We start from the raw sequence: 25,808 nt of genomic DNA, 5'->3' as shown, positions 1-25,808 counted from the left end.
AAATTGCTGGGTAGCCATGTCCAATGGGAGCTTTTCCCCCTCAGAAGGGAGGAAAAATGTTGCTCATTCCTTTGTAACATTATCAGATACTGGGATGGAGGAGACAAATGGCTTTATTTCTTCCATAAACTCTCATTTCCCAGTCACCACAAAATTCTGAAATTCTGCCTTCATGGTTGATTGTTTCAAAAGTGAAGAAGCTCCTTTTAGGACAAACAGCAGCTACCAAAAATAGGTTTTTCCTATTTCAAAACCTGTTTCATAGATAACAGCACATATTTACCATTGAGTAAAATTACATTGCTATTCAAGATGCACCCCAGATGCCCCCACTGTTGAGCTACCATTGCTCTTGGGTTAGTCCTCTTACAGAGACATCTTTTAATTCTTATTATCATCTTTTTTGTTGTGTGGAATTGCAGAAGGGTAAAGAAAAGGAAATTATGTTTTAACTTTGAAAGATTCTGTGCAATAATATCAGTCAGTGAGTCAAGGAAACCAGAATTGTTGAGTGGCATTAGACAATTTACTCTGTTCCCTATTATTGTGATTCCAGGAATAATGGTCCGTTCAGATGGCACTGTGGCCACATGTGGTCTTCTAATAAAAATAATAATAATACAATTGCTATTGAAAAATTTCATTATTATTTGCTTCAGCAATTGCTAAATGTTCTCAAGTGGCTTTGAATATCCAGAACTTTTTAATCTTACCTGACCAGTAGTGTAAGTACAGTACTATTAGTGACTGTTAAGTATTTATTTATTTTTTATTTTACATTTTGTTTTCAGGAAAAGGAGTGCAAATATTCTTCATTTTTTATTTTTTATTTTTGGCTAAAATTAATATTTCTACATTCTGGTGGGTATCTAAAGAAATACTCACTATTATTTCCCACTTCTTTGCAATGAATTTTACTGATAATTAGATCCAGAGGTCAATTTTTAAGCTTGAATGCTGTGCAGTTAAAAATGAGACTATTTGGTTCTCTGTATTTTCCAGTTTCATTTACACCTTGTATGTAATAAAATGTAAACACAGTTTTCAGTACCTTATCTTAACATTGATTGGACTGTGTTGTCTCCGTAATCCAGTCCACATAATTGGCAAGATTTGTGTAAAAGCCTGGTACATTTGCAACAGCACATTCATACCCAAAGCTGACCACTCCCAGTTGGATCCATCTCCCATCTGCTGACTGAGTCACGAGTGGCCCACCACTGTCGCCCTGCAAAGATGATATTAGTCAAACCAGTACAGTATATTCTACACAAATGTTTTTCTGAGGAAGACACACATCAAAGACACATTTCTAAAATATGGTTAGCTCCCAGCACATTGACAAACCATGACTGGGTTGAGCAGATCTTTGCACACACTCATGCATAAAGTTGTTTGCAAAGATCTATATTGTAATCCCTCCTGTTACAAAACTTTGAGATAATGAATAAGCAGACAAACCTAAATTAGCAAACTATGAATATGTAACCTTTGTCTAAATTTCCTTAAAACATAAAAATAAAAGGTTCCTTTCCCCACACCTCATCCCCTCACAGAATTTTATCAAAATCTATATAGTAATTTCCAAGCTGTCTTATGGGCAAACAAATAATTAACTGAATAGAATTGTCATAGGAGCAGCCAATATACTAACCTGGCAGGCATCCTTGTTGGGTGCAAGAGCGCATACCATATTGTCACTAATGATATACGTCTGGGGTGCATTGTCATTGAGGGTTTTGCAGTCTGCTTGAGATTTCAATTTCAGGGCCACCTCTTGAAGCTTGGTGGCTTGGGTTCCCTCTGCAAATGTATAAGATTTTGTGTGTTAAACAGTAAACCCTTTTTTTTTAAGTTGTTCTAGTAATGCTGTTACATGTAGATTACTTCTGCAATTATTATTATTATTATTAAATTTGGATAATACTTAATGCTTCCAGACAGCTGTGTTTCAGCTTTCTTAATCTAAATGGTTGTGTCAATAGAAATTTAATGCTTACGATACTGAGTTACTCCCCAGCCTGTGACCACAACTTCCTTCTCAGGTGTGTAGTCGGATGCCACAGGCATGCAGATAGGCTTGATGCCAGTGCCAAAAGTAAGGGTTCCACCCAAGTATACAAGTGCTATGTCATGCTCCTCCTGCAAAGAAATTATTATCAGGGGACTATGCAAATCTGGCAAAGCAAGCTGGATATTTTCTCCTAGGTATTTGTACCAAGACTGATTCAGGAGTTATGACAATGCTGAATAGGATAGAAGAGCAGGTCAAATGGGGATAACTTTGGGTTATGGGAGGAGGAAGTAAAAGTGAAGGTTTATGTACCATTAGCAACCATAAAAATACATTAAGCCCAAAAGCTCACCGAACTTGGATTGCCTCTCTTGTATTGAGGATGAATAAATAAGCTGTTTCCAGTCGGAGTGATCTCAATCTCCTCTGTTTCTGTGGCAGAATTGAGGTCATGCTCGGCAACTACAATAGTCAAACCCAGTTGTCTGAGGGAGAAAGTAGAAATGTACTTGTAGCTATGTACACATGCCTCAATATACTTTTTGGTGCATGTTACTGCTCATCTGTGCACTAGAATATATTTTATTCCATTGGTGATTCAGGCTAGTTGATTTATAAACACGTGATTATAAAATGTAAAAAATGGGACCAAAACATAAGGATGGATTATTATTATTATTATTATTATTATTTCAGGAGATGAAATCTGTTCACCTGGAACAAGCACACAGGGGCCATTGACTTGAAATTCAAGCTTCCAAACAGTGTTGGTTTCAGCCTCCCACTGCAGACCCCACACTGCAGCAGTAACTGATCATGATACAGAGCCAGTGATTTTTCATCGCCCTAGGGGAGACACAAACCCACATCTGAGTGGCATGCCATGACACTAACCACTATACTATCTGATGTTTAAAAACCTGCCTCAGGCGTTGTTAAGGAAAAATTAGTTCAGTAATTAATGTTATTAACACAAGTGACAGAAGGTAACACTTTCTGTCCCCCCGCCCCCAAAATGGTGAAATAAACTATTCATGCATTTATTCAAAATGATAAAGCCACAAATTACAGTACCATACAAATTAGAAGAAAATAAAAGCTCCACATGATACAAAAAGAGGAATATTTATGCACAAAAAGCAAGGCAGAATCCACACATCACTGCAGGACAGGCAGTAAAGTCAAAGTGCAGGGCAGGATAGGTTCTGTTTATCTTGCTGTCCAACAACTCCCATTGTTTTAAGTGCAGAACAGCTGATAGGGGAGGAACACTGGGGAAATCACAATCACACTGCATGTAAATCAGTTACAAGAATCACACTGTGCGCCAAGAAAGAAAGGTAAGTCACGTTTCCTTGAGGGTTAAAAACTCAGTGATTAACATGGCCAAGAAAGGCATAAAAATGATGAAGTTTATTACTGGTGCTTCATGCCTGAAATTTCTGCAGTGGACTCAGTTCATCACTTACGGGTAGACTTGCAGTGTGAATGGACTAACGAAACAGTGAGCAGCAGTTAAGACCCATCCTGTCTTTATGATTGAACCACCACAAGTAGCAGGAGCAGTAAAAGCCGACGAACTGATCTTCAGCAAAGCTTGCCATGGATACTCGTATATTGACGCCTCTTGACCACCTACAATCCTTGGCACAGTAACAGTAGATCTCCCACAGTCATCATCTACAGGGAATTTTAAAAGAATGACAGATGTATTTGAAACCTGTGTACAGTATTACCATTACAGTATCTCATCTGCACATTTGGGAAATTCATGGTGGCCGATTTCTGTCGTTTGTTACAGCAATTTGTAAATGCCTTCATTATCATATGCAGTCAATATTACTCGTACCAAGTAGAATAAATGATCAGTGTAGGTCACTTTAAGGCTTCCACAGTACAAACTGACTCCTTTCCTGAATTGTTTCCATGGAACTTTGACCCTCTTTCTCAGTTAGGGCCATTTAATGAAAATGAACAGCTTTATTAATAGATGAGCATCTTAATGGGAAGGAATAAATGTTCAGTGGGTTAAGTTTCGTGGAACTTTTACTCACTGCAAAACAGACGTGTCACAGGTGGGCTTGCTGAGACAGTTGTAGTTGGTGCTGACGTGGTTGTTGGTGGGTTAGTTGTGGTAGGCTTATTTGTTGTTGTAGTGGCCGGAGGAGTTGTAGTAGGTTTATTGGTTGTAGTGGTTGGTTGAGGTGTTGTGGGTTGGGGAGTTGTAGTAGGTTTATTGGTTGTTGTGGTTGGTTGAGGTGTTGTGGGTTGGGAAGTTGTTGGTTGAGGAGTTGTAGGATTAGGTGTGGTAGGTTGGGGAGTGGTAGGGTTAGGTGTAGTAGGTTGAGGAGTAGTAGGCTGGGGAGTGGTAGGCTTTGGTGTGGTAGGTTGGGGAGTAGTAGGGTTAGGTGTAGTAGGTTGAGGAGTAGTAGGCTGGGGAGTGGTAGGTTGGGGAGTAGTAGGCTGGAGAGTGGTAGGCTTTGGTGTGGTGGGTTGGGGAGTAGTAGGCTGGAGAGTTGTAGGCTCTGGTGTGGTGGGTTGGGGAGTAGTAGGCTGGGGCGTGGTAGGCTGAGGAGTAGTAGGCTGGGGCGTGGTAGGCTGAGGAGTAGTAGGCTTTGGCGTAGTAGGCTTAGGAGTAGTGGGCTCAGGCGTTGTAGTTGGCTCATCTGAAATTTGAAATACTTCTGTAGTTTATTGCATTAAGTTTCGATAAATATTTCATGATCAACATAAACAGTGAACTGGATAGAAACCACTGACAGCTAAGCATTTAGCTTAAAATCTGAAAGGCAATAAGTAAATTGCAGAGGCAGACAGAGAATTACCCGTCGGTTTGTGAAATTTAATCACGAACAGTCTTCATTATTTTGTAGACTTTAGTGTAGAACTTGACTTGTATTTCATTTCAGCACTAATGGAAATTTAACACCTAAGTTAAGGAAGATTACCCCTAAACCTAATTACCGAGAATTTAGAGAAATTTGGGATTACTTGCTATTACTTCCAGCCCCAATAATAATATAATAATAATAATGTGGAGAATTAGAAGCTTAATTATGGATCCTGCTGTGTCGCAGCAACCTTCATGAGAAATTAAGAATCTGGTGTGAACGGCAAGGAACCCCAGGTCAAAATATAACGTCAGTAACACTACCTGAACCGCTGGTTGCTCTCGTGATTTGGCAAAATTTGGTTTGGTCATTATTTGGATGTATGACCACAAATGGATAACAGATAACTCGTTGGCTACGGTACGGTTCTCTCTCTCTCTCTATCTCTCGATCTGTGAAGCTATGCGTTCACTGAAACATATTCCATTCATCGATTGCTTCGAGGCCCCTTAACAATAAATCTAGATAAAGTCAGTAAGATAATGCAAGATAATTCAAGATAGCAGTCTTACCTCCAATGACAGTCAACGTACAGATGTAACCACCAGAGCAGTCTCTTCTCCCGAAGAACTTCCTGATGAACCGGATTTCCAGCTCGTTGGACGGACTTATCAGTGATGGGGAATTCGAGGAGCAAAATTTCGATTTCTTCCGCCCACTGCGACAAAAATAAACATGTTTGGTAAGAAGCATTTCTTATGAATGATATCAAAGTTACGTGAAAGGAAAATAGTATTTTTGGGTATGAAAGGAATGCGTTAAGTGTAGTTGAGGACTGGAAAGGCGACGAGAAATGTTAGGATTGCAGGTGAAAGGATGCGGCTTGGCAGTGAAAGTATGACTGAGTGGCTGACCGAGATGTGTACGGTATTTCTGGATGTGGGAACCAGTAGGGGGGGAAGTTCCGTCAGTGCTCCTCACACGGTGCACTGTAGGCATTACTTAAGGTTCTCTACAGCGTCCCTTCGGCCCTAGCTGCAACCCCTTTCATTCCTTGTACTGTACCTCCTCCATTCATATTCACTTCCATCTTTCTAGCCATCCTCCTATCATTTTTAAAACCTTTACTCTCAGTTCCCCTTCCAGTGCTGAATGACCTCATAGGTACTAGCGCTTGTCCTTTGTCCTAAATTCTATGTTCCATTCCATTCCTGGATGAGAAAAAGATGCCGAAGGAACTAGTAAGGTAATCATTATCCTTGTGTGATTGGGTAGAGGTGATTAAAGGAACAGTAGATACTTACAAAACGACTTAATTGGCATAAGACTTAGTATAAATAGGTTACGTTTTTAGACTTACTCAATTCCAGGCAGGACAAGGAACTTTTCTTTTCGACATCCCCTGTCGTTTAAACTGAACTGCAGACAGGATAAGGAGATTGTTGTACCCTCTGGGCTCTGCAAGCAAAAACTTTGGTTTCAACCGTTGAAACAGTTCACGGGACGAGGCTGATTAACGTTATTATCTCACGTTATCATCTTTATGATCATCATCTTTTATCATTTTAGGCTATTGCATCTTTTTGTTTTGTTGTCCTTATTCTTTAATATCATTATTTACATATTGGTTACCAAATTATTATCATCATCCTGAGGTATTGTTGTTAAAATTATTATAAATATTATCGCTGCAAATATTGTGGTCAAATTATTATCATGAGTTATTATTGAGTTATTAACACTATCGATGGTGTTTTTCTTCTTATTTATATTAGAATTATTGCTAAGAAATTCACAATCTCGTGAAAAACATTGTGTGATAAAAATCTATAATTATCTAGTAAACTATATTACTATGTAAAATATACATAGTAATATAGTTTACCATATAATTGTAGATTTTTATTGCGCATTAGAATAATCATTATAGCAAATATTTCTGTCAATATTTTTTCGATATTATCATCATTAGATCAACGCCAAGTAACTCACCTCAAACTTCTGCTTGCATTTCAGAACTGAACGGTCGTTTACGGAAAAGAGCAGCGCCGTCTCTCCGTAATGCAGGTTGAACGTTTGTCCACACTGCTGTGAGTCAACTGAAAGATTTTGTCATTATTATTATAATTTTTTTTAAGCAGATTACTTTATGACGACTGTTTTCATTGTCGAAAGAAGCTAACAGGTGTTAGGGAACGGTTGAGAAGGAGACAGATGAACAGAGATGAGACTTTCTGGGCAGAAATAAGATGATACTTTTTTTTTTTTCTTTCTTTTTTTCTTTAAGGATTAGGTCAACTTAGGAAAGTGGGAAAACAAAGAATTGATTGTGAGGGGAAACTCAATCTGCTTTTGTACTATTTCCTAGCATTTTCCCTTTCGTTATTATGTTTCTCTCTGTTAAATGTCGATAGGTAGACAGGGAAAAAGACAAAAATAGGCCGATAGATATGTCTTGATAGCGAAAGGGAGAGAAATGTAAGTCGATAAACAAATTCAAAGAGAGCTAGAGAGAGTTCTATAAAGGTGAAAGTGGGTCAGTAAGCAGGTCTGGAGAGAGAGAGAGAGAGAGAGAGAGAGAGAGAGAGAGAGAGAGAGAGAGTCATTGTATCACTTACTCAGCTGATCAACATTCGTAACTGACAACTGCTTCGTCTGGACGTTTGGTTTCGCTGTTATCTTCTGCTTCTTCCTCTTCTTCTTCGCTTCTTCCTTATTGCCCAATTTTTCCTTCTTGTGCTCTTTTCCTTTTATCTTGGTGCCCTTTTTGCCCCGACCCTCCTCCGGTTTATTTCCTCCTAATTTCCTTGGTTTTGGTTTCACTGTTATCTTTCCCTCCTGTTCCTTCTTTCCCTCCGTTTTTGAGTCTTTGGGTTTTCGCGGGTTTTCCTTTTTCTTTTTCTTATCCTTCTCTTTCTTATCCTTCTCTTTCTCTCCTCCCCTTCCACCGTTCTTCTTCCTTTTTCCCGTTTGTGAGCTTCTCCCTTTTCCGTCGACTTCTTGCTCTTCCTTCTTAGGTCTCTTCTGTCCTTTTGGTTCCTTCTTTTTTCCATTCTGATTTCCCTTCTTCTCTTTGGCCTTCTCGCCCCTTCTCCTCGACTCCTTCACATCTCCACGACGTCCTCCTTTCCTTCGTTTTTTCTCCTTTTCTTCGTCCGCGGGTCTTTCATTCTTCCTTTTTAGCTTAACTCTCTCATTACTTTCTTGTTTCTTCCTCTTCGGTGTGTTCTCTCTCTTCTCGTTGTTTTCGTCCTTCTTCGACTTCGGGCGGTCCTTGTTCGACTTCGGGCGGTCCTTCTTCTCGTCTTCCCTCCGCTTTCGTTGCAAGAGTTCCTGTGTCAGCTCCTCAGTGTCCATCATTCCCTGGACATTTCTCTTTTCGTTTCCATCAAGGAAGTTCTCTGCGTCGTTGTTTTCTCTGTTTGTTCCATGAAGGGAACGTACCTAAGATTATAATAATCATAATCAAAGTCATTTTCATCATCATCATCATCATCATTCATTTGCCCCAAATAACCTGACTTAACCTAACCTAATTATATGTAATTGAACCTGTCCAACGTGACCTAATTCTATCGAGCAACCTCACCTGAGTTAGCCCAGTTCTGTGTAATCAGCTGTAACTTCGCTTCATTTAATTTTATATTGAGCTGACCATGATTAACTCAGTAAATCTTATCTAAATCAACACTAACCTAATTAACTTAATAACCCGACATAAAGTAGCCCAGTTCTACCTAATTACTGATACTTAAAGTACTCTCGTTTGATATAAATAACCTTCTTTGAGCTAACTCAGTTTCATGTAGTTAACCTTACCTCAAACTATCTTAATTTGACCTAATTAACCTTCTCTAACGTAACTAAACCTAATGAAACATAAACCTAACTTAACTCAGGTTAATTAACCTTTCTTAAACTAGCATAGTTCTGCACAGCCATCCTTACCATAACCACGCCAGTTCGACTTAGTTAACCTTATCTCTTCCTAATCCAGTTTAACCTAATTAACCTAAGCTTAACTAAAACATTTCAAGCTCATTAACTGCCTTCCCTAACGTAATGAAAATGTCCCAAGAAAAAGACAGTTCAAAGTTGACAGTGACTTTAAAAATGCATAAGAAGTAACACAAACAAGTAACTGTTCTGCTGCATTTAATCACCCTGTTGACTCTACAAGCCTTATCATAACCTGTGCTGAAGGTTACAAAAAAATGTGCTGCAGTAATGTACTTTTACAAGGTACAGTAATTTGAACCTGTGTTCAGGTAGTTATTTTCGGATCAGGTGTTCTTCAAAATGAATTCGTTCACCGGACGTAAAACGGTTATCAGCTAAAACTGGTACATGATGGTAAGCAGGTGCAAAAAGGTAAAAACTAAAAGCTGGTCAGAATCAACAACCAAAGACGAACAGAGGAGAATTAAGCACCAGGCCAAGACAAAATAAGAATTTAAAAGAAAAGAGAATGAGGGAAGTAAACAATTAAATGTATGTAGCTATTAAAACTAGATAAAAAAAAGGGAGTATTCAAACAGAGATAAGAAATAAAAAAAACAAAAAAAAAGGTCAAACTAAACCATGGAGAACTACAGAAAAGCACTTTAAACAGTGATGTGAGGTAGGTATTACTGACCACTGAGCTGATTAACAGCTCTTCGCCTGGCCTGAAGGATTAGAATTTTACATGGTAAGAACCAGTTGGTTACCTAGCAAATGATTTACCAAGAAAAATTTGAAATAAAACACATCCGGAGAATCGAACGCTGGCTTAGGAGAGTGCTAGGCGAGTACGATATCGACCATCAAACTGAAGTGAGGGCCTCTTGCCTGTCCCAAAGTTACGTTGAAGGCCCCTTGCGTGTCTCCGTTGAGGTATAGTGCCATCAGTACACTTCACGCAGAGCACTGTAGGCATTACTCAAGGTTCTCTGCAGTGTCCCTTCGGCCCTAGCTGCAACCCCTTTAATTTTTTTTACTGTACCAAATCCATCTTGCTTTCCACCCTCTTCTAACAATTGTTTCATCGTGCAACTGCGAGGTTTTCCTCCTGTTACACCTTTCAAACCTTTTTACTCTCAATTTCCTTTTCAATGCTGAATGACCTCATGGGTCCCAGTGCTTGGTCTTTAGCCTAGATTTTACATTCCATCCCATTCTAAAGTAACTAAAGAAATAGCATATCGATTGATTACTCTATATAGCTAGCCTCACGAAGCAGTGTGTTCTTAATCAACAGGTGCCTCGATAACAGGTGTTTTTTTTTATTAAACATCTGTTCGTATTAATCCGGAAGTCCATAATGTATCGAGGCGACATTTGAGAGATGTAAGAATGTCGATGACAACTATGTATGTATATGACTTTTGTGATGTCATCAATAACCAATAGCATTGATTATCAAGAGGACTTTGGTTCGAATCGGGGGCAATGGAAGGCAAATAGACATGACCCATTACAGTTCTCCTAAGCAGTGAATTAAGTACCTGCAGTTACTCGACTGTGACTGGTCGCAGCCAAGGATGAAAAAGCACAATGGATTTAGTAACTTCGTTCTAAAGAACTTCGAGGGGTGTCTTCAGAGAAAAAGAACACAATAGCCACTGCCACTTTTCCACTTTATTACTGAATTGTAAGTCAATGCCCCCGTGTAGAAAAATGTTTCAACATTAGCAGCTTCATACCCCTACAAAGACAGCTCATCAGTCGCTCGTCGAATCTCCCTGAACTCTCAGCATCACTTGCCTCGCATCTTGCAGGCACTCTCACGGTTCCTGAATATTTAGGCTCTTCCTTTCCAATACCACTTTCACTCCATCTGTCCAGCACATTTTGATTTCCTAAGGTCCTCCCTTCCAACACTCTTGGATTATCCGCTCTTTTCATACCTTTCACATGCGATAACAATTACTGCATCAACAAATATCCAGATTTCCTAACCTTTCAGTGATTCTCATAATATTTTTATGCAAATAATTCATCACAACAGCTTCTACCATTTTCCTTTCATTTGCATTCAACATCACCATGTCACTTCTATAAAGAAGAGTCAGCTCAACAGCTCTCTCACACATTGGCTTCAATAGACACCCCAAGTCTTTTCCCATTCTTTTGCATACACCCCACTGCCTTCCTTGCTACACTTCTCTTGTCATATTATCATCATCACTTATGTTTGCTCCTAAATACTGATATGAATCAACCCTTTCTATTTCAAAGTCATCCATGTACTGTATATATGTATATATATATATATATATATATATATATATATATATATATATATATATATATATATATATATATATATGTGTGTGTGTGTGTGTGCATGTGTGGGTGTGCGTGTCTGTTTATCAGTGTATATATATAATATACATTATATATATATAGACCTGTGGTGAGTTAGGTAGCAGATGGTCATGCACAGTTAAAAAGCGATTGTACCTCTGATTGAGCAGAAAAAAAAATTACTATAGGGCTCACAAACAGGGTATAAAAGTTGTATGGCAGACAACCTCCACCCAAAAGAATGGATTAGAACCCCTAGTGCAGTCCTCTAACAAGAAAAAGACGCACGGTGTGTGTGTGTGTGTGTGTGTGTATATATATATATATATATATATATATATATATATATATATATATATATATATATATATATATATATATATATATATGTATGTATATATATATATGTATATATATATATGTATATATACAGTATATATATGGATATGTATGTATATATATATATGTATATATAGTATATATATGGATATATTATATATGTATATTAGTAACTTTTTGCCGAATGTGTATGTAATTGTAAAAACCAGGATGCCCTCTGAACTTCTCGAATTCTTCGTACTTTTTGAATACGCTAGATCCAAGTGCATTAATATAAAGTAATTCTGATGTCCAAAGCAGGAATCGAACCCGCTTCCAGATTATCAGAACGAGGTCACGATCCTGACCTGACAAGAGAAGGATCAAAGTCTATTGCTGCTCATACATATGTATACCTGTCAAATTCAGATACATTTATTGCTCACTTGGCTACGATGGTGAGGATTGGTCCATTCCAGCTCTAAAGAACGTATCTAAATTCGAAAGGTACATGAATTTGTAAATGGCAACCGACGTTTTTCTTTCTCGTGGCCAGGTTTGTAACATGACCTCGTTCTGATACTGTAGATGCGGGTTCGAATCCTGCTACAGACTTCAGAATTACTTCATATTCTTCCATTTGGATCTAAGGCTTTGTGGTGACAAGCGTATTCAAAAACTGCGAAGAACTCGAGAGGTTAAGAGGGCATTGTGATTATTACAATTACATAAGTATCTGGTAAAAAGTGACCAGTAGATTCTATATATATATATATATATATATATATATATATATATATATATATATATATATATATATATATATATATATATTTATATATATATATACATACATATATATATATATATATATATATATATATTTATATATATATATATATATATATATATATATATATATATATATATATATATATATATATATATATATATATATATATATATATTCATATATATATATATATATATATATATATATATATATATACATACATATATTATCAGTCTAAAAGAAAATAAAAATGATTTCCCACTTGGCTACGATGGTGAGGATGGGTCTTTTCCAGCTCTCATAAATGTATCATCTGAATTCGAAAGGTATCCAGTGTGTATATATGAACGGCAATAGACTTTTGTCCCCTTCGCGGTCGGTCAGGTCGAAAACCTGACCTCGTTCTGATACACTGTATGTATGGTTGTTCAGGGGAATGTTTTGTTATCGGATAACAGGAAAATGGCTATGGTTCAGATCTAAAAATCAGCATGTTGTTATCGTTATAACTGGTCATGTTGTTATTGTGATAACTGTTGCCTTGGTGTTATTGTTCTTACTGCTGGCATTACTATCGTTATTGCATTTTATAGTATTACAACATGTTTATATATATATATATATATATATATATATATATATATATATATATATATGTGTGTGTGTGTGTGTGTGTACAATATATATAATATATATATATATATATATATATATATATATATATATATATATATATATATATATATATATATATATATATATATATGTGTGTGTGTGTACAATATATATATATATATATATATATATATATATATATATATATATATATATATATATATATATATATATATATATATATATATATATATATATATATATATATATATATATATATATATATACATACACACACACACCTAATAAGGATAACAAACAAAGCAACAACAATAGAAAGAACAACAGTAAGAACGATAACAACAAAGCAATAATTATTATGATAACAACATGGCCCCTTTGGAAAGATAACAGCATGGTGATTTATAGATCCGAACCATAGCCATTTTTCTGCTGTCCGATAATAAAATGTTCCACTGAGGGACCATACAGATGCCAACAAATGTATTCTACATCGCACATGTTTGTACGTGTGAAGCATAACACCTGTAATACAAAATGACCGGCTGCTTGTAAATATCTCGCGTATAGCATCCAGCCCACTTCTGTGTGTGTAGATATGTTATCATCTAGTTGAGAGTTCCTTTGCCTACTACGCCTGTTAGATGTAGATATATATATATTTATATATAGGCCTGTATACATATATTTATATATATATATATATGTATGTATATATATATATATATATATATATATATATATATATATATATATATATATATATATATATATATATATATATATATATATAAATTATATATACTGTATAACCCTTGCTAATAGTGCCAATTACCAGGCCTGTAGCAAACGTACTCACACACACGTGGACACAAACATACACACACACACACACACACACACACACACACACATATATATATATATATATATATATATATATATATATATATATATATATATATATTATATTTATATATATATAATTATTTATTTTATATATATCTACTATATATATATATATATATATATATATATATATATATATATATATATATATATATATATATATAAATAAGTAAGTTTACTCACAGAATGAGAACTGTCGACGGCATCTGCCTGGACAAAAATGGCAACGCAGAATGCTCCCAGCAAAACTGCCAGGACTCTGGCTTCTGCTGCCATTACCCCCTGAAAAAGATAACAAGAAGTCATTACTGACTGATTTATTTTTTGGCTGAAAAGGGAGAAAGAAAATCTCTATCAAATTTTTTCATGAAACATTCACTAAATATACATTTGAATAAGTAAACCTCTCTTATCCTCATTCCCTTTTGATTATATATAATTATTCACAAAAATGGATGAAAATTATTGTAAATACTTCTGAAGCAAACTAGCTTCTCCCACAAACTTCAAAATACCGCCTGTGTTATAAGCATCATCCTCACTAGCAACCATGGAAAGAAGGTCATTACCCTCTTCATCATGGCACTCAGGGAGGAATCGGATTCATACTTCATGCATTCCAATATTAGAGATATGTAGTTTCTGATCTCCATGATACTCCCTAGGCTCTGTGTGTCTCTAATAATAAGAATAATAAAAACATTTCATATAGTTTAGTGACCCTCCTTTGCATTGTTAACGTTCCCAAATGCTGAGAACATCTCCCCCAGTATTATATGGCCAGTTCCTCACCATACCTTTTTCTTTGTTTCTTTTCTAATACGCCAGCCTTTCTGCCATCGATTTTTAAGGCCTATTTTCCCAGTTACCTTCTCATATTTTGTAAATATTTTCGCGGACTCTCCAGCTGATTCTGCTGTTAAGCCATAATCACCCTGCATCTTGTTTTATCATATAAAAAATTATTAGGTTAATGAGTCTTTCCAGTACCATCTACTTTCTGATGGCCACCTAAACCATTGCTTTGGTACTCAGTGAAATCCCCTCAGGACAACCATGAATATATATCACAACAGATTCCTTGTCATCATATGTTAATACTTCTGTAGTCGCATCATTATAAATATTTCCTTTGTTCTTGATTTTCATGTCATGATGACAAACTGACAATTGTCGTCGATTCTAACGATTTTGCTCAGTTGTTGCTCGCACCTTCTTCAGTATTCTCATAACAGGCTCCAGCAGTACTCTATAATTCCCTATACTTCTCTCTACTTTTCGTAATTCTTTAAATTATGTTATCATACACTGTGATCTGCTTATCAGTGACTGTGGTCACCAGTTATGCTTAGCAAATTGCTTATTATTCCCCTTCCTCCAGTTCACATTCGTCCTCTGCATTCAGTTAATTCCTTTATCCCACTTCCTTATTACATTCTTCCATTCTTCCTTTCTTCTCAGCTTTAATTTCTCCATCTTCATCTTCATGTACTGTGCTACCTCGCATCTTTTTTCTTTCCTCATCTGATTCATTATCCCAAACGTCCTCTTTCTTACGTTTGCTTTCTGATACAGACAGAAAATTCAAAAGGAAAGGTCAGGAAAATATAAAGCCTCTGAAATCAACACGTGGTTCACTATGCAAAAATCGATAGGATTGATCATAATAATAACTGAAGTATAAAGCTTCTGAAATCATCTCGTGGTTCACTGTACACAAGTAGATAGGATAGATGATGAAAATAACTATGTTACAAAGTTTCAGAAATCATCCTGTGATTCACTATGCAAAAACAGCTAGGATGGGCCATGAAAATAGCTGTGGTATAAAGCTCCTGAAGTCATCACTTGGTTCACTATGCAATAATTGATAGGATATGTCATGAAAATAACTATAGTATAAAGCTTCTGAACCACCACGTGGTTCACAATGCAAAAATTGATAGGATAGGTGATGGAAATAACTATAGTATAAAGCTTCTAAAATCACCACGTGGTTCACAATGCAAAATCGATAGGATAGGTCATGAAAATAACTTCAGTATAAAGCTTCTGAAATCACCACGTGGCTCATTATACTAAAACAGATCTCAGCCGTCTCCGAATAATAATTGTATTTTCCTATGCCGGAAGTAGTGAGGAGTACCATTCTGGCAACAGGTGATCAACTGGAGTGAATTAACACCTGGTAATAGTGAAGAGCAATTTTGGTTATTACGCGGGATATATTCGTAATGTATATGACCCTTGAATATTATAATAAGATTGTTTGTACATATTTTGCAAAACGTCAGTTGATTGTCAGGTAACTTATACTAAAACAAGTCCTCGAAATAGAATTAGATTACGAAAATTACCAAATTTATTGAGTTAGGAAAAATAGTCCACAATTTTGGTGAATTAGAAAAACTCGGAACTTTGACAATGAAGAAAAATTATCCAATATTTTTTATAAAAGAAAGAGCCAATAATTTTGAATTTTTTTTATAAATAACCAGTAATTTTAGTAATTCGATAAATAGCCAGTAATCTTATTAATTTCATAAGCCATGATCACGACGCCAAATACTCATCAAAAATACAAAATAAGATGTTTGCTGACGATTGCAATACGCCATTAAACCAAGGCACATTACATAACCACGCGTCTTCAAAACAAAGTAAATTACGACTTATGAACAATAATCATCCATTTCGGTAATTACACGGTTTTTTTTTTTCATATCAAGAAATAATTATTCAGTACGGCGAGCAACATCTTCTAAAAACAATTCATTGAATTCTGCAAACAATCGAAAGTTCCTTTACGAAGTGTTTCCCGCACACGAGAGACTTTGATACTGGGTGAACGATACCTCTTGAGATGCTAGACCGCCAACACAGATGTTTGCACGAAACACACCACAGAAAACGGAAACTAAAATAGAAGAATAAAAGTTTGTTTACTTATAGAAAATCGACGAAAGTTCTCAACAGGTGAGAGATTCTGCTCGTCGAATGCTCTGTCAAGAGGCGTTTGCTGCGCAGACTCTTTGTGATCGACTGGAGAGGACTGTTCTCTTCGATGGTCGGGGACAATATAAGCGTAACAGGTGTGAGGGAGGCTTTTATAAATAATTCCTCTACCATATGAATGTTTTTTTCTTTCCCACGAAGGCCAGAGGGACTGGCATCCGGAAATAGACAAGGAGAGGCGTCAGAAGTTTTTCTTTATATAATAGATAAATGAACAAATATTCAAATGTTTTGAACACGATATTCTTTGGAAGCTTGAATTTCAAGTCAATGGCCTCTGTGGACTTTTTCCATATGAATAGGGTTCATCTCCTGAAAAATATAATAATAACAATATATAAAAAAAAATCTTGGGTGCGGGACGCCAGAAAGGTTTTTTTGCGAGGGTAACCTCTGTAGACCAGTCAGGGTTAGAGGAACTGGGAAAACCGGAGGCAAAACGAGAATGCCAAAGCTTCGGGAAACAAGAGTGAGACTTCTAGAAAACAGTATCTCGTTTTTAAAGAAAAGGAAGTATATGGGCATGAAGGAAAACATGAGGAATTAGAGAATTTCAAAGCCACATCTCATGTTATGTTGGTTTAGATCATTTGGAGTTAAAATAGTGAACGAAAAAGCAGCTAAATGAGAGAGAGAGAGAGAGAGAGAGAGAAGTGAGAGAGAGAGAGAGAGACAGGAAGTAGCTTTATGTAGGGCTTGACAACATGTGTGCCGGTCACTGATGTTAGACATCATGATGGGATAATGACTATGAACTCTATATTTATATATTTTATATATATATATATATATATATATATATATATATATATATATATATATATATATATATATATATATATGTATATGTATATATATATACATACTAGCTTACCAACCCAGGCTATGCCCAGGAAAATTCTGAATGACAACCACTAAATACTCTCTCTCTCTCTCTCTCTCTCTCTCTCTCTCTCTCTCTCTCTCTCTCTCTCTCTCCCTAAAACCCCCCCCTTCTACTCTCTCTCCTCACTTCCTCTCCCTCTCACTCTCCTGTTAAGATATTTGCTTCAATTACATTGCCCAGCATTTTGACATTTTATATTTCACTCCTTCTCACACCTTCCCCCCTCCCCACCCATTCCGATCGGGGCTGAACTTGGACTTAAAGGGCATCAGGAGTGTCACTATTCATCTCAGCGACCTCAAAAACTGTGGATTAGAAACTAATTTCTGTCATTTTCGGTTATTATTACATGTCACCCCATGCCCACACCTCACCCCCCCCCCTTTGGTGCCAGTGATGTCTTACCCCTACAGCATTCTTTTCCAGATAGTAAGTCGTATGTATGCGAAGTTTGGTTGAAACTGGTCATTATGCTTCAGAGTTATGCTGGAACATACTCACATGCACAAACTTACATAAATATATACATACATACATCCATTTTTTTTTATATATAAACATATGTATTTAGATATATAAATATATGTATTTATATATATATATATACAGTATATATATATATATATATTCATATAAATGTGAATGTGTATATACAAACATATATATATATATATATATATATATATATATATATATATATATATATATATATATATATATATATATATATATATATAAATATCCTAGCAGGAATATATATACATATATTAAATATACAATTACTAAATCACAGTCAAGCCATTTGTATCGATTTCTCTTCACCTTGGGAATGATTTACTCCCAGCTAAAGCTACAGATGATATGCACACGTCACCTTGACATCAGGATTCGAATATTCAAATATATATATATATATATATATATATATATATATATATATATATATATATATATATATATATATATATGTATGTATGTGTATGTTTGTGTGTGTGTGTGTGTGTGTGTATGTTCCAGCATAACTCTGAAACGCATTGAGCAATTTCAACCAAACTTGGTATACATATGACTTAACTATCTGGAAAAGAATACTGTAGGGGTAAGACATCACTGGTACCAAGGGGGCTGGGTGTGGGAATGGTGGGGTAACATGTAAAATTAACTGAAAACGACAGATATTAGTGTCTAATCCATAGTTTTCGAAATTGTTGAGATGAATAGTGACACTCTCAATGCCCTTGAAGTCCAAGTTCAGCCCTGAGATGAGGGGGAGTGGGAAGGGGTGAAAAATAAAATGTCAAAAATGACAGATATCAGTATGTAATCCATAGTTTTTGAGGTCGCTAAGATGAATAGTGACACTCCGGATGCCCTTTAAGTCCAAGTTCAGCCCCAATAGGAAGGGGGGATGAGAAGAGGTGAAAAATAAAATGTCAAAAATGACAGATATCTGTGTCTAATCCATAGTTTTTGAGGTTGCTGAGATGAAAAGTGACACTCCAGATGCCCTTTAAGTCGAAGTTCATCCTGATAGGAAGGGGTGGTGATAAGAGGCAAAAAATAAAATGTCAAAAATGACAGATATCTGTGTCTAATCCATAGTTTTCGAGGTTGTTGCGATGAATAGTGACTCTTCTGATGCCATTTAATTCCAAGTTCAGCCCAGATAAAAAAGGGGGGGTGATAAGAAGAGGTGAAAAATAAAATTTCAAAAATGACAGGTATTGGTGTCTAATCCATATTTTTCAGGGTCGAATAGGGACACTCCCAATGCCCTAAGTCCAAGTTCAGCCTGATAGGAAGTGGGTGTGTGAGAAGGGGTGAAAAATAATGTGCCAAAAACAACAGATATCAGTTTCTAATCCACAGTTTTCATGGTCGCTGAAATGAACAGTGACACTCCCGATGTCCTTATTTAAGCCCAAGTTCAGCCTTGATAGGAAAGAGTGAAAAATAAATTGTCAAAAATGACAGATATTAGTTTCTAATGCGTAGTTTTCGAGGACACTAAGATGAATAGTGACACTCCCAATGCCCTTTAAGCCCAAGTTCATCCTGATAGGAAGTGGGGGTAAGGAGGGATGTAAAATAAAATGTCAAAAATGACAGATATCTTTGTCTGATCCATAGTTTTCGAGGTCATTGAGATGAATACTGACACTCCCAGTGCCCTTTAAGTCCAAGGTCAGCCCGATAGGAAGGAGAGGGGTGGGGTGAGGAGGGGTGAAAAATAAAATGTAAAAAATTACAGATATTAGTGTCTAATCCATAGTTTTCAAGGTTTCTGAGATTAATAGTAACACTCCTGTTGCCCTTTAAGTCCAAGTTCAGCCTTGATAGGAAGAGGGGGGGGGTGAGAGGGGATGAAAAATAAAATTTCAAAAATGACAGATATCAGTGTCTAATTCATAGTTTTTGAGGTTGCTGAGATGAATAGTGACACTCCTGATGCCCTTTAAGTCCAAGTCAGCCCAATAGGACGGGGGTGGGGGTGCAGTTGAGAAGGGGTGAAAAATAAAATGTCAAGATGAATAGTGACACTCCCAATGCCCTTCAAGTCCAAGTTCATCCTGATAGGAAGGCGGGGTGAGGAGGGATATAAAATAAAATGTTAAAAATGACAGATATCAGTGTCTAATCCATAGTTTTTGAGGTTGCTGAGATGATTAGTGACACTCCCGATGCCCTTTAAGTCCAAGTTCATCCTGATAGGAAAGGGTGGTGATAAGGGGCAAAAAATAAAATGTCAAAAATGACAGATATCAGTGTCTAATCCATAGTTTTCCAGGTTGCTGAGATGAATAGGGACACTCCCGATGCCCTTTAAGCCCAAGTCCAGCCCAATAGGAAGAGGGGGTTGAGAAAGGATGAAAAATAAAATGTAAAAAATGACAGATATTAGTGTCTAATCCATAGTTCTCGAGGTCGCTGAGGTGAATAGTGACACTACTGATGCCCTTTAAGTCCAAGTTCCTCCCCAATAGGAATCGGGGGATGTGAGAAGGGTTAAATATAAAATGTCAAAAATGACAGATATCAGTGTCTAATCCATAGTTTTCCAGGTTGCTGAGATGAATAGGGACACTCCCGATGCCCTTTAAGCCCAAGTCCAGCCCGATAGGAAGGGGGGGTTGAGAAAGGATGAAAAATAAAATTTCAAAAATGACAGATATTAGTGTCTAATCCATAGTTCTCGAGGTCGCTGAGGTGAATAGTGACACTCCTGATGCCCTTTAAGTCCAAGTTCCTCCCCGATAGGAATTGGGGGATGTGAGAAGGGTTAAATATAAAATGTCAAAAATGCTGGGCAATGTAATTGAAGCAACTATCTTAACAAGAAAGTGAAGAGAGTGAGAGGGAGAGGAGGTGAGAGAGAGAGAGAGAGAGAGAGTAGAGGAGGGTGTTAGGGATGGGTAAAAAAAAAAGAGTGAGGGAGAGTTGGACACAGAGAGAGAGAGAGAGAGAGAAAGAGAGAGAGTGTTTATTGGTTGTCATTCAGAATTTTCCTGGGCAGTGCAAGGTTGGTAAGCTAGTACATATATATGGACCTCAGTTAGTGCTACCCTTCACTTCATCAGCTTGTTTTTCCCATGTGGTTTTAAGCTGAAACAAGAAATTGTCCACTGCACCAACTCGTTCATGTTGTACATATACAGAAGACTCATTTGCAGAGTGGTGGACACTACAACATTGCATTTAATTACATATCTTCCATTCCACAAACTGTTTCACACCATCTAGCCTGCACTTCACAAGGTTTCCTGTCCTCTTTCATATCTAAGCTTCAAGTTTATAAACCCCTTTGATAAACCTGTAATCTTTCATTCTCTCCAAATGACTGGACCATGCCAAATCATTCTACTCAATCATTTCATCTCTGTCAATCTTTAAACTATATTTTTTATTTCATCTGCCTTTTTTACCCTTCCACCCAATTTTACTCTGCAAGATGTACTCTACGGGCAGTTCATCTCAAATGATTCCACAACAAACAGATGTAACACCAAACCAGTCACTCATTTGACAACTCTGAAACATTCTTACACACCAAACCAGACACTCGTGTCCCTTTAACCATGGCATTTTTACTCATTCTCAAAAACTTATTCTGTACCATACATCTCGATTACCTTCCCTCCACATTGCATGTGTATCAGTTCTATCATCAGCTTTTCCTAGATCTATGTATTTACGCAACATGTTACGAAAGTGTTTCAGAGCGAACACTTGATTTATTCACCCTGTCCTTTGGCTACAACCATACTACTGCTCTCGCCCTGTCCGTCCATCTACAGTACATCATTTACACGTAGATAAAGGACCAATTATTCTTCTCCCCCATTCCTTTTGAACAGAAACCGTCCTTTATTCAGGTAGGTCATAAACATGCCACTAGTTAATCGATCATTTTATATATATATATATATATATATATATATATATATATATATATATATATATATATATATATATATATATATATATATATATATATATATATATATATATATATATGATTGACTCTTATATTATATATATAATATATATATATATTTGATATGTTATATATGTATGTATGTAGATGTTTGCATCCTCTTTATTTATATAATATATATATATATATACATATACATATATATAAATATGTATATATGTGCGTATATATTGACTCTATCTTGTATCTATAACTTTCCTTCTTTTGATGGTTGTTCTATCATATATGGCCTATAATAGATATATTTACATACATATATATATATATATATATATATATATATATATATATATATATATATATATATACATACACGTTATTAACCAGATAAAACACAACTCATGAATTAAAGATCATAATTGAGAAACAGCTTAGAAAATTATTGTCATGTTTCTGAAAAATCGCAAGCCGCAAAAGATGAATAAAAAAAATTATGTAATAAATAAACACCGTTATCAAGCCACCATCAATACAGGTGGATCTACCTGTGTTTCGTGTTAATCAAAGCCCGCCGAAGTTCATCTGATGAAATGGATAAATATATTCTGGATATCAAAAACTACGTTGTTATTTGGGACGATGAACATTTATCATTTACCATTATTATTATTATTATTATTATTATTATTATTATTATTATTATTATTATTATTATTATTATTATTATTATTATTCACCCTATTTATGTGTAACAAGCCCACAGGGGCCATAGGCTTGAAATTCAAAGCTTCCAGAGAATATGGTGTTCAGTATAAAGAAGTAACAGAAGGTAATGGGAAATACAAAAGAAGTTCGATTTCCGACGTACGAATTCATTGCCCTACGTTAGAGTTGCATGAAATATATATTTCTGTCATGATCATGGTAACATTACCTATTATTACTTTAAATATTTTTCTAAGATTTTTTCAATTATTATTGTTTGTAATGATAATGATTAAACAACAAGTTCATTAATGATAATAATATGCATCATTATTGTTATAATTGATAACTAGCCATTATTACTAATATCACTGTTAGCAGTAGAAACAAGAATTTATGACTCTCTCTCTCTCTCTCTCTCTCTCTCTCTCTCTCTCTCTCTCTCTCTCTCTCTCTGGGTCGTCTTTATGATTTCCTCTGTAATCACAGACTGCCTTTGGAGCCCAAATTCAGTAGCTGCTTTAACCATTATACCAAGAGGACCCATTTTATCCAACATCCTTAAGGACATCCTACGAGTACCTGTTTCGTCCAAACATCATTAATGACATCCTTCGAGGATCCATTTTATCCAAGTTTCATTAAGTACATCCTATGAAGATCCATTTTATCCAAGTTTCATTAAGGACATCCAACGAAGATCCATTTTATCCAAGCATCATTAAGGACATCCTACGAAGATCCATTTTATCCAAGCATCATTAAGGACATCCTACGAAGATCCATTTTATCCAAGCATCATTAAGGACATCCTACGAAGATCCATTTTGTCCAAGCATCATTAAGGACATCCTACGAAGATCCATTTTGTCCAAGCATCATTAAGGACATCCTACGAAGATCCATTTTATCCAAGCATCATTAAGGACATCCTACGAAGATCCATTTTATCCAAGTGTCATTAAGGACATCCTATGAAGATCCATTTTATCCAAGCATCATTAAGGACATCCAACGAAGATCCAATTTGTCCAAGCATCATTAAGGACATCCTACGAAGATCCATTTTATCCAAGCATCATTAAGGACATCCTATGAAGATCCATTTTATCCAAGCATCATTAAGGACATCCTATGAAGATCCATTTTATCCAAGCATCATGAGGATCCAGCAAAGATTTTGTCCAAGCATCATTAAGGACATCCTATGAAGATCCATTTTATCCAAGCATCATTAAGGACATCCTATGAAGATCCATTTCATCCAAGTAAGGACATTACGAAGATCCAAGCATCATTAAGGACATCCTATGAAGATCCATTTTATCCAAGCATCATTAAGGACATCCTATGAAGATCCATTTTATCCAAGCATCATTAAGGACATCCAACGAAGATCCAATTTGTCCAAGCATCGTTAAGGACATCCTACGAAGATCCATTTTATCCAAGCATCATTAAGGACATCCTACGAAGATCCATTTTATCCAAGCATCATTAAGGACATCCTATGAAGATCCATTTTATCCAAGCATCATTAAGGACATCCTACAAAGATCCATTTTATCCAAACATCATTAAGGACATCCTACGAAGATCCATTTTATCCAAATTTCATAAGGGCATCTTATGAGGATCTGTTTTTATCCAAGCATCATTAAGAACATCCTACAGAGATCCATTTTATCCAAGTTTCATTAAGGATATCCTACGAGGATCTGTTTCGTCCAGGCATCATTATTGACGTCCTAAAAGGACCTCTTTTATCCAGTCATCATTAAGGACATCCTTCGAGGATCCATTTTTATCCAAGCATCACTAAGGATATCCTACGAGGATCTGTTTTATACGGTCATCAATAAGGACATCCTTCGAGGATGCTTTTTATCCAAGCATCTTTAAGGACATCCTACGAGGATCCATTTTACCCAAGCATCATTAAGGACATCCTATGAGGATCCATTTTACCCAAGCATCATTAAGGACATCCTATGAGGATCCATTTTATCAAAGCATCATTAAGGGCAGCATACGAGGAACCATTTTATCCAAGCATCATTAAGGACAACATACGAGGATCCATTTTATCCAAACATCTTTAAGGACAACATACGAGGATCCATTTTATCCAAGCATCATTAAGGACAACATACGAGGATCCATTTTATCGAGGCATCATTAAGGACAACACACGAGGATCCATTTTAACCAAGCATCATTAAGGACATCCTATGAGGATCCATTTTATCCAAGCATCATTAAGGGCAGCATACGAGGAACCATGTTATCCAAGCATCATTAAGGAAACATACGAGGATCCATTTTATCCAAGCATCATTAAGGACAACATACGAGGATCCATTTTATCCAAGCATTGGTTAGGACATCCTACGAAGATCCATTGTATCAAAGCACAATTAAGGGCAGTCTACGAGTATCCATTTTATCCAAGCATTATTATGGGTATCCTGCGAGGGTATGTTTTATCCAATCATCATTAAGGATATCCTTCGAGGATTCTTTTTATCCAAGCATCATTAAGGACATCCTATGAGGATCCTTTTTATCCAAGCATCATTAAGGACATTATACAAGGATTCATTTTATCCAAGCATCGTATAGAACATCCTACGAGGATCCATTGTATCGTAGCATAATTAAGGATATCCCAAGAGAATCCATTTCATCAGAGCAACATTGTGGACATTCTTCGAGGATCCATTTTATCCAAGCTTCATTAAGGACATCCTACGAGGATCCCTTTTATCCAAGCAACATAAAGGACATTATACAAGAACACATTTTATCCAAGCCTCATTAAGGACATCCTACGAGCATCTGTTTTATCCAGGCTCCAGTAAGGACATCATACGAGTATCCATTTTATCCAAACATTATTAAGGGTATCCTACAAGGATCCATTTTATCCAAGCATCATTACGGACATCCTACGAGGGTCTGTTTTATCCAATCATCTT

The 25,808-nt window shown here is 36.2% G+C and overlaps 1 protein-coding gene across 1 annotated transcript; it reads right to left on the bottom strand.

Annotated features, from left to right (window-relative positions):
• Positions 1 to 799: 799 nt before the first annotated feature.
• On the bottom strand, positions 800 to 16,860 carry LOC136834759 (uncharacterized). The gene is made up of 12 exons (XM_067097370.1): positions 16,736 to 16,860; positions 13,973 to 14,071; positions 7,464 to 8,289; positions 6,838 to 6,944; positions 6,206 to 6,303; positions 5,418 to 5,563; positions 4,069 to 4,680; positions 3,484 to 3,694; positions 2,367 to 2,499; positions 2,001 to 2,142; positions 1,655 to 1,803; positions 800 to 1,228 (listed from the first exon to the last, which is right to left on the bottom strand). The coding sequence occupies exons 2-12, from the start codon at positions 14,063 to 14,065 to the stop codon at positions 1,058 to 1,060; spliced, it is 2,688 nt and encodes an 895-aa protein (XP_066953471.1). The 5' UTR covers positions 14,066 to 14,071; positions 16,736 to 16,860; the 3' UTR covers positions 800 to 1,057.
• Between the last annotated feature and the right edge of the window lie 8,948 nt (positions 16,861 to 25,808).

The sequence above is a fragment of the Macrobrachium rosenbergii genome, chromosome 54 (genome assembly GCF_040412425.1).
Source record: "Macrobrachium rosenbergii isolate ZJJX-2024 chromosome 54, ASM4041242v1, whole genome shotgun sequence".
NCBI classification, from domain to species: Eukaryota; Metazoa; Arthropoda; class Malacostraca; order Decapoda; family Palaemonidae; genus Macrobrachium; species Macrobrachium rosenbergii.
The sequence above is the reverse complement of the archived record's forward strand: the minus strand, read 5'-3'. Positions and strand labels throughout refer to the sequence as shown.

Coding starts and splice junctions, on each gene's coding strand:
- LOC136834759 (XM_067097370.1), bottom strand. CDS start 14,065: ATGGCAGCAGAAGCCAGAGTCCTGGCAGTTTTGCTGGGAGCATTCTGC. Junction 8,290..13,972: donor CCGTCGACAGTTCTCATTCT/GTGAGTAAACTT, acceptor TTATAATCTTAG/GTACGTTCCCTTCATGGAAC. Junction 1,804..2,000: donor CTGGGGAGTAACTCAGTATC/GTAAGCATTAAA, acceptor ATACATTTGCAG/AGGGAACCCAAGCCACCAAG.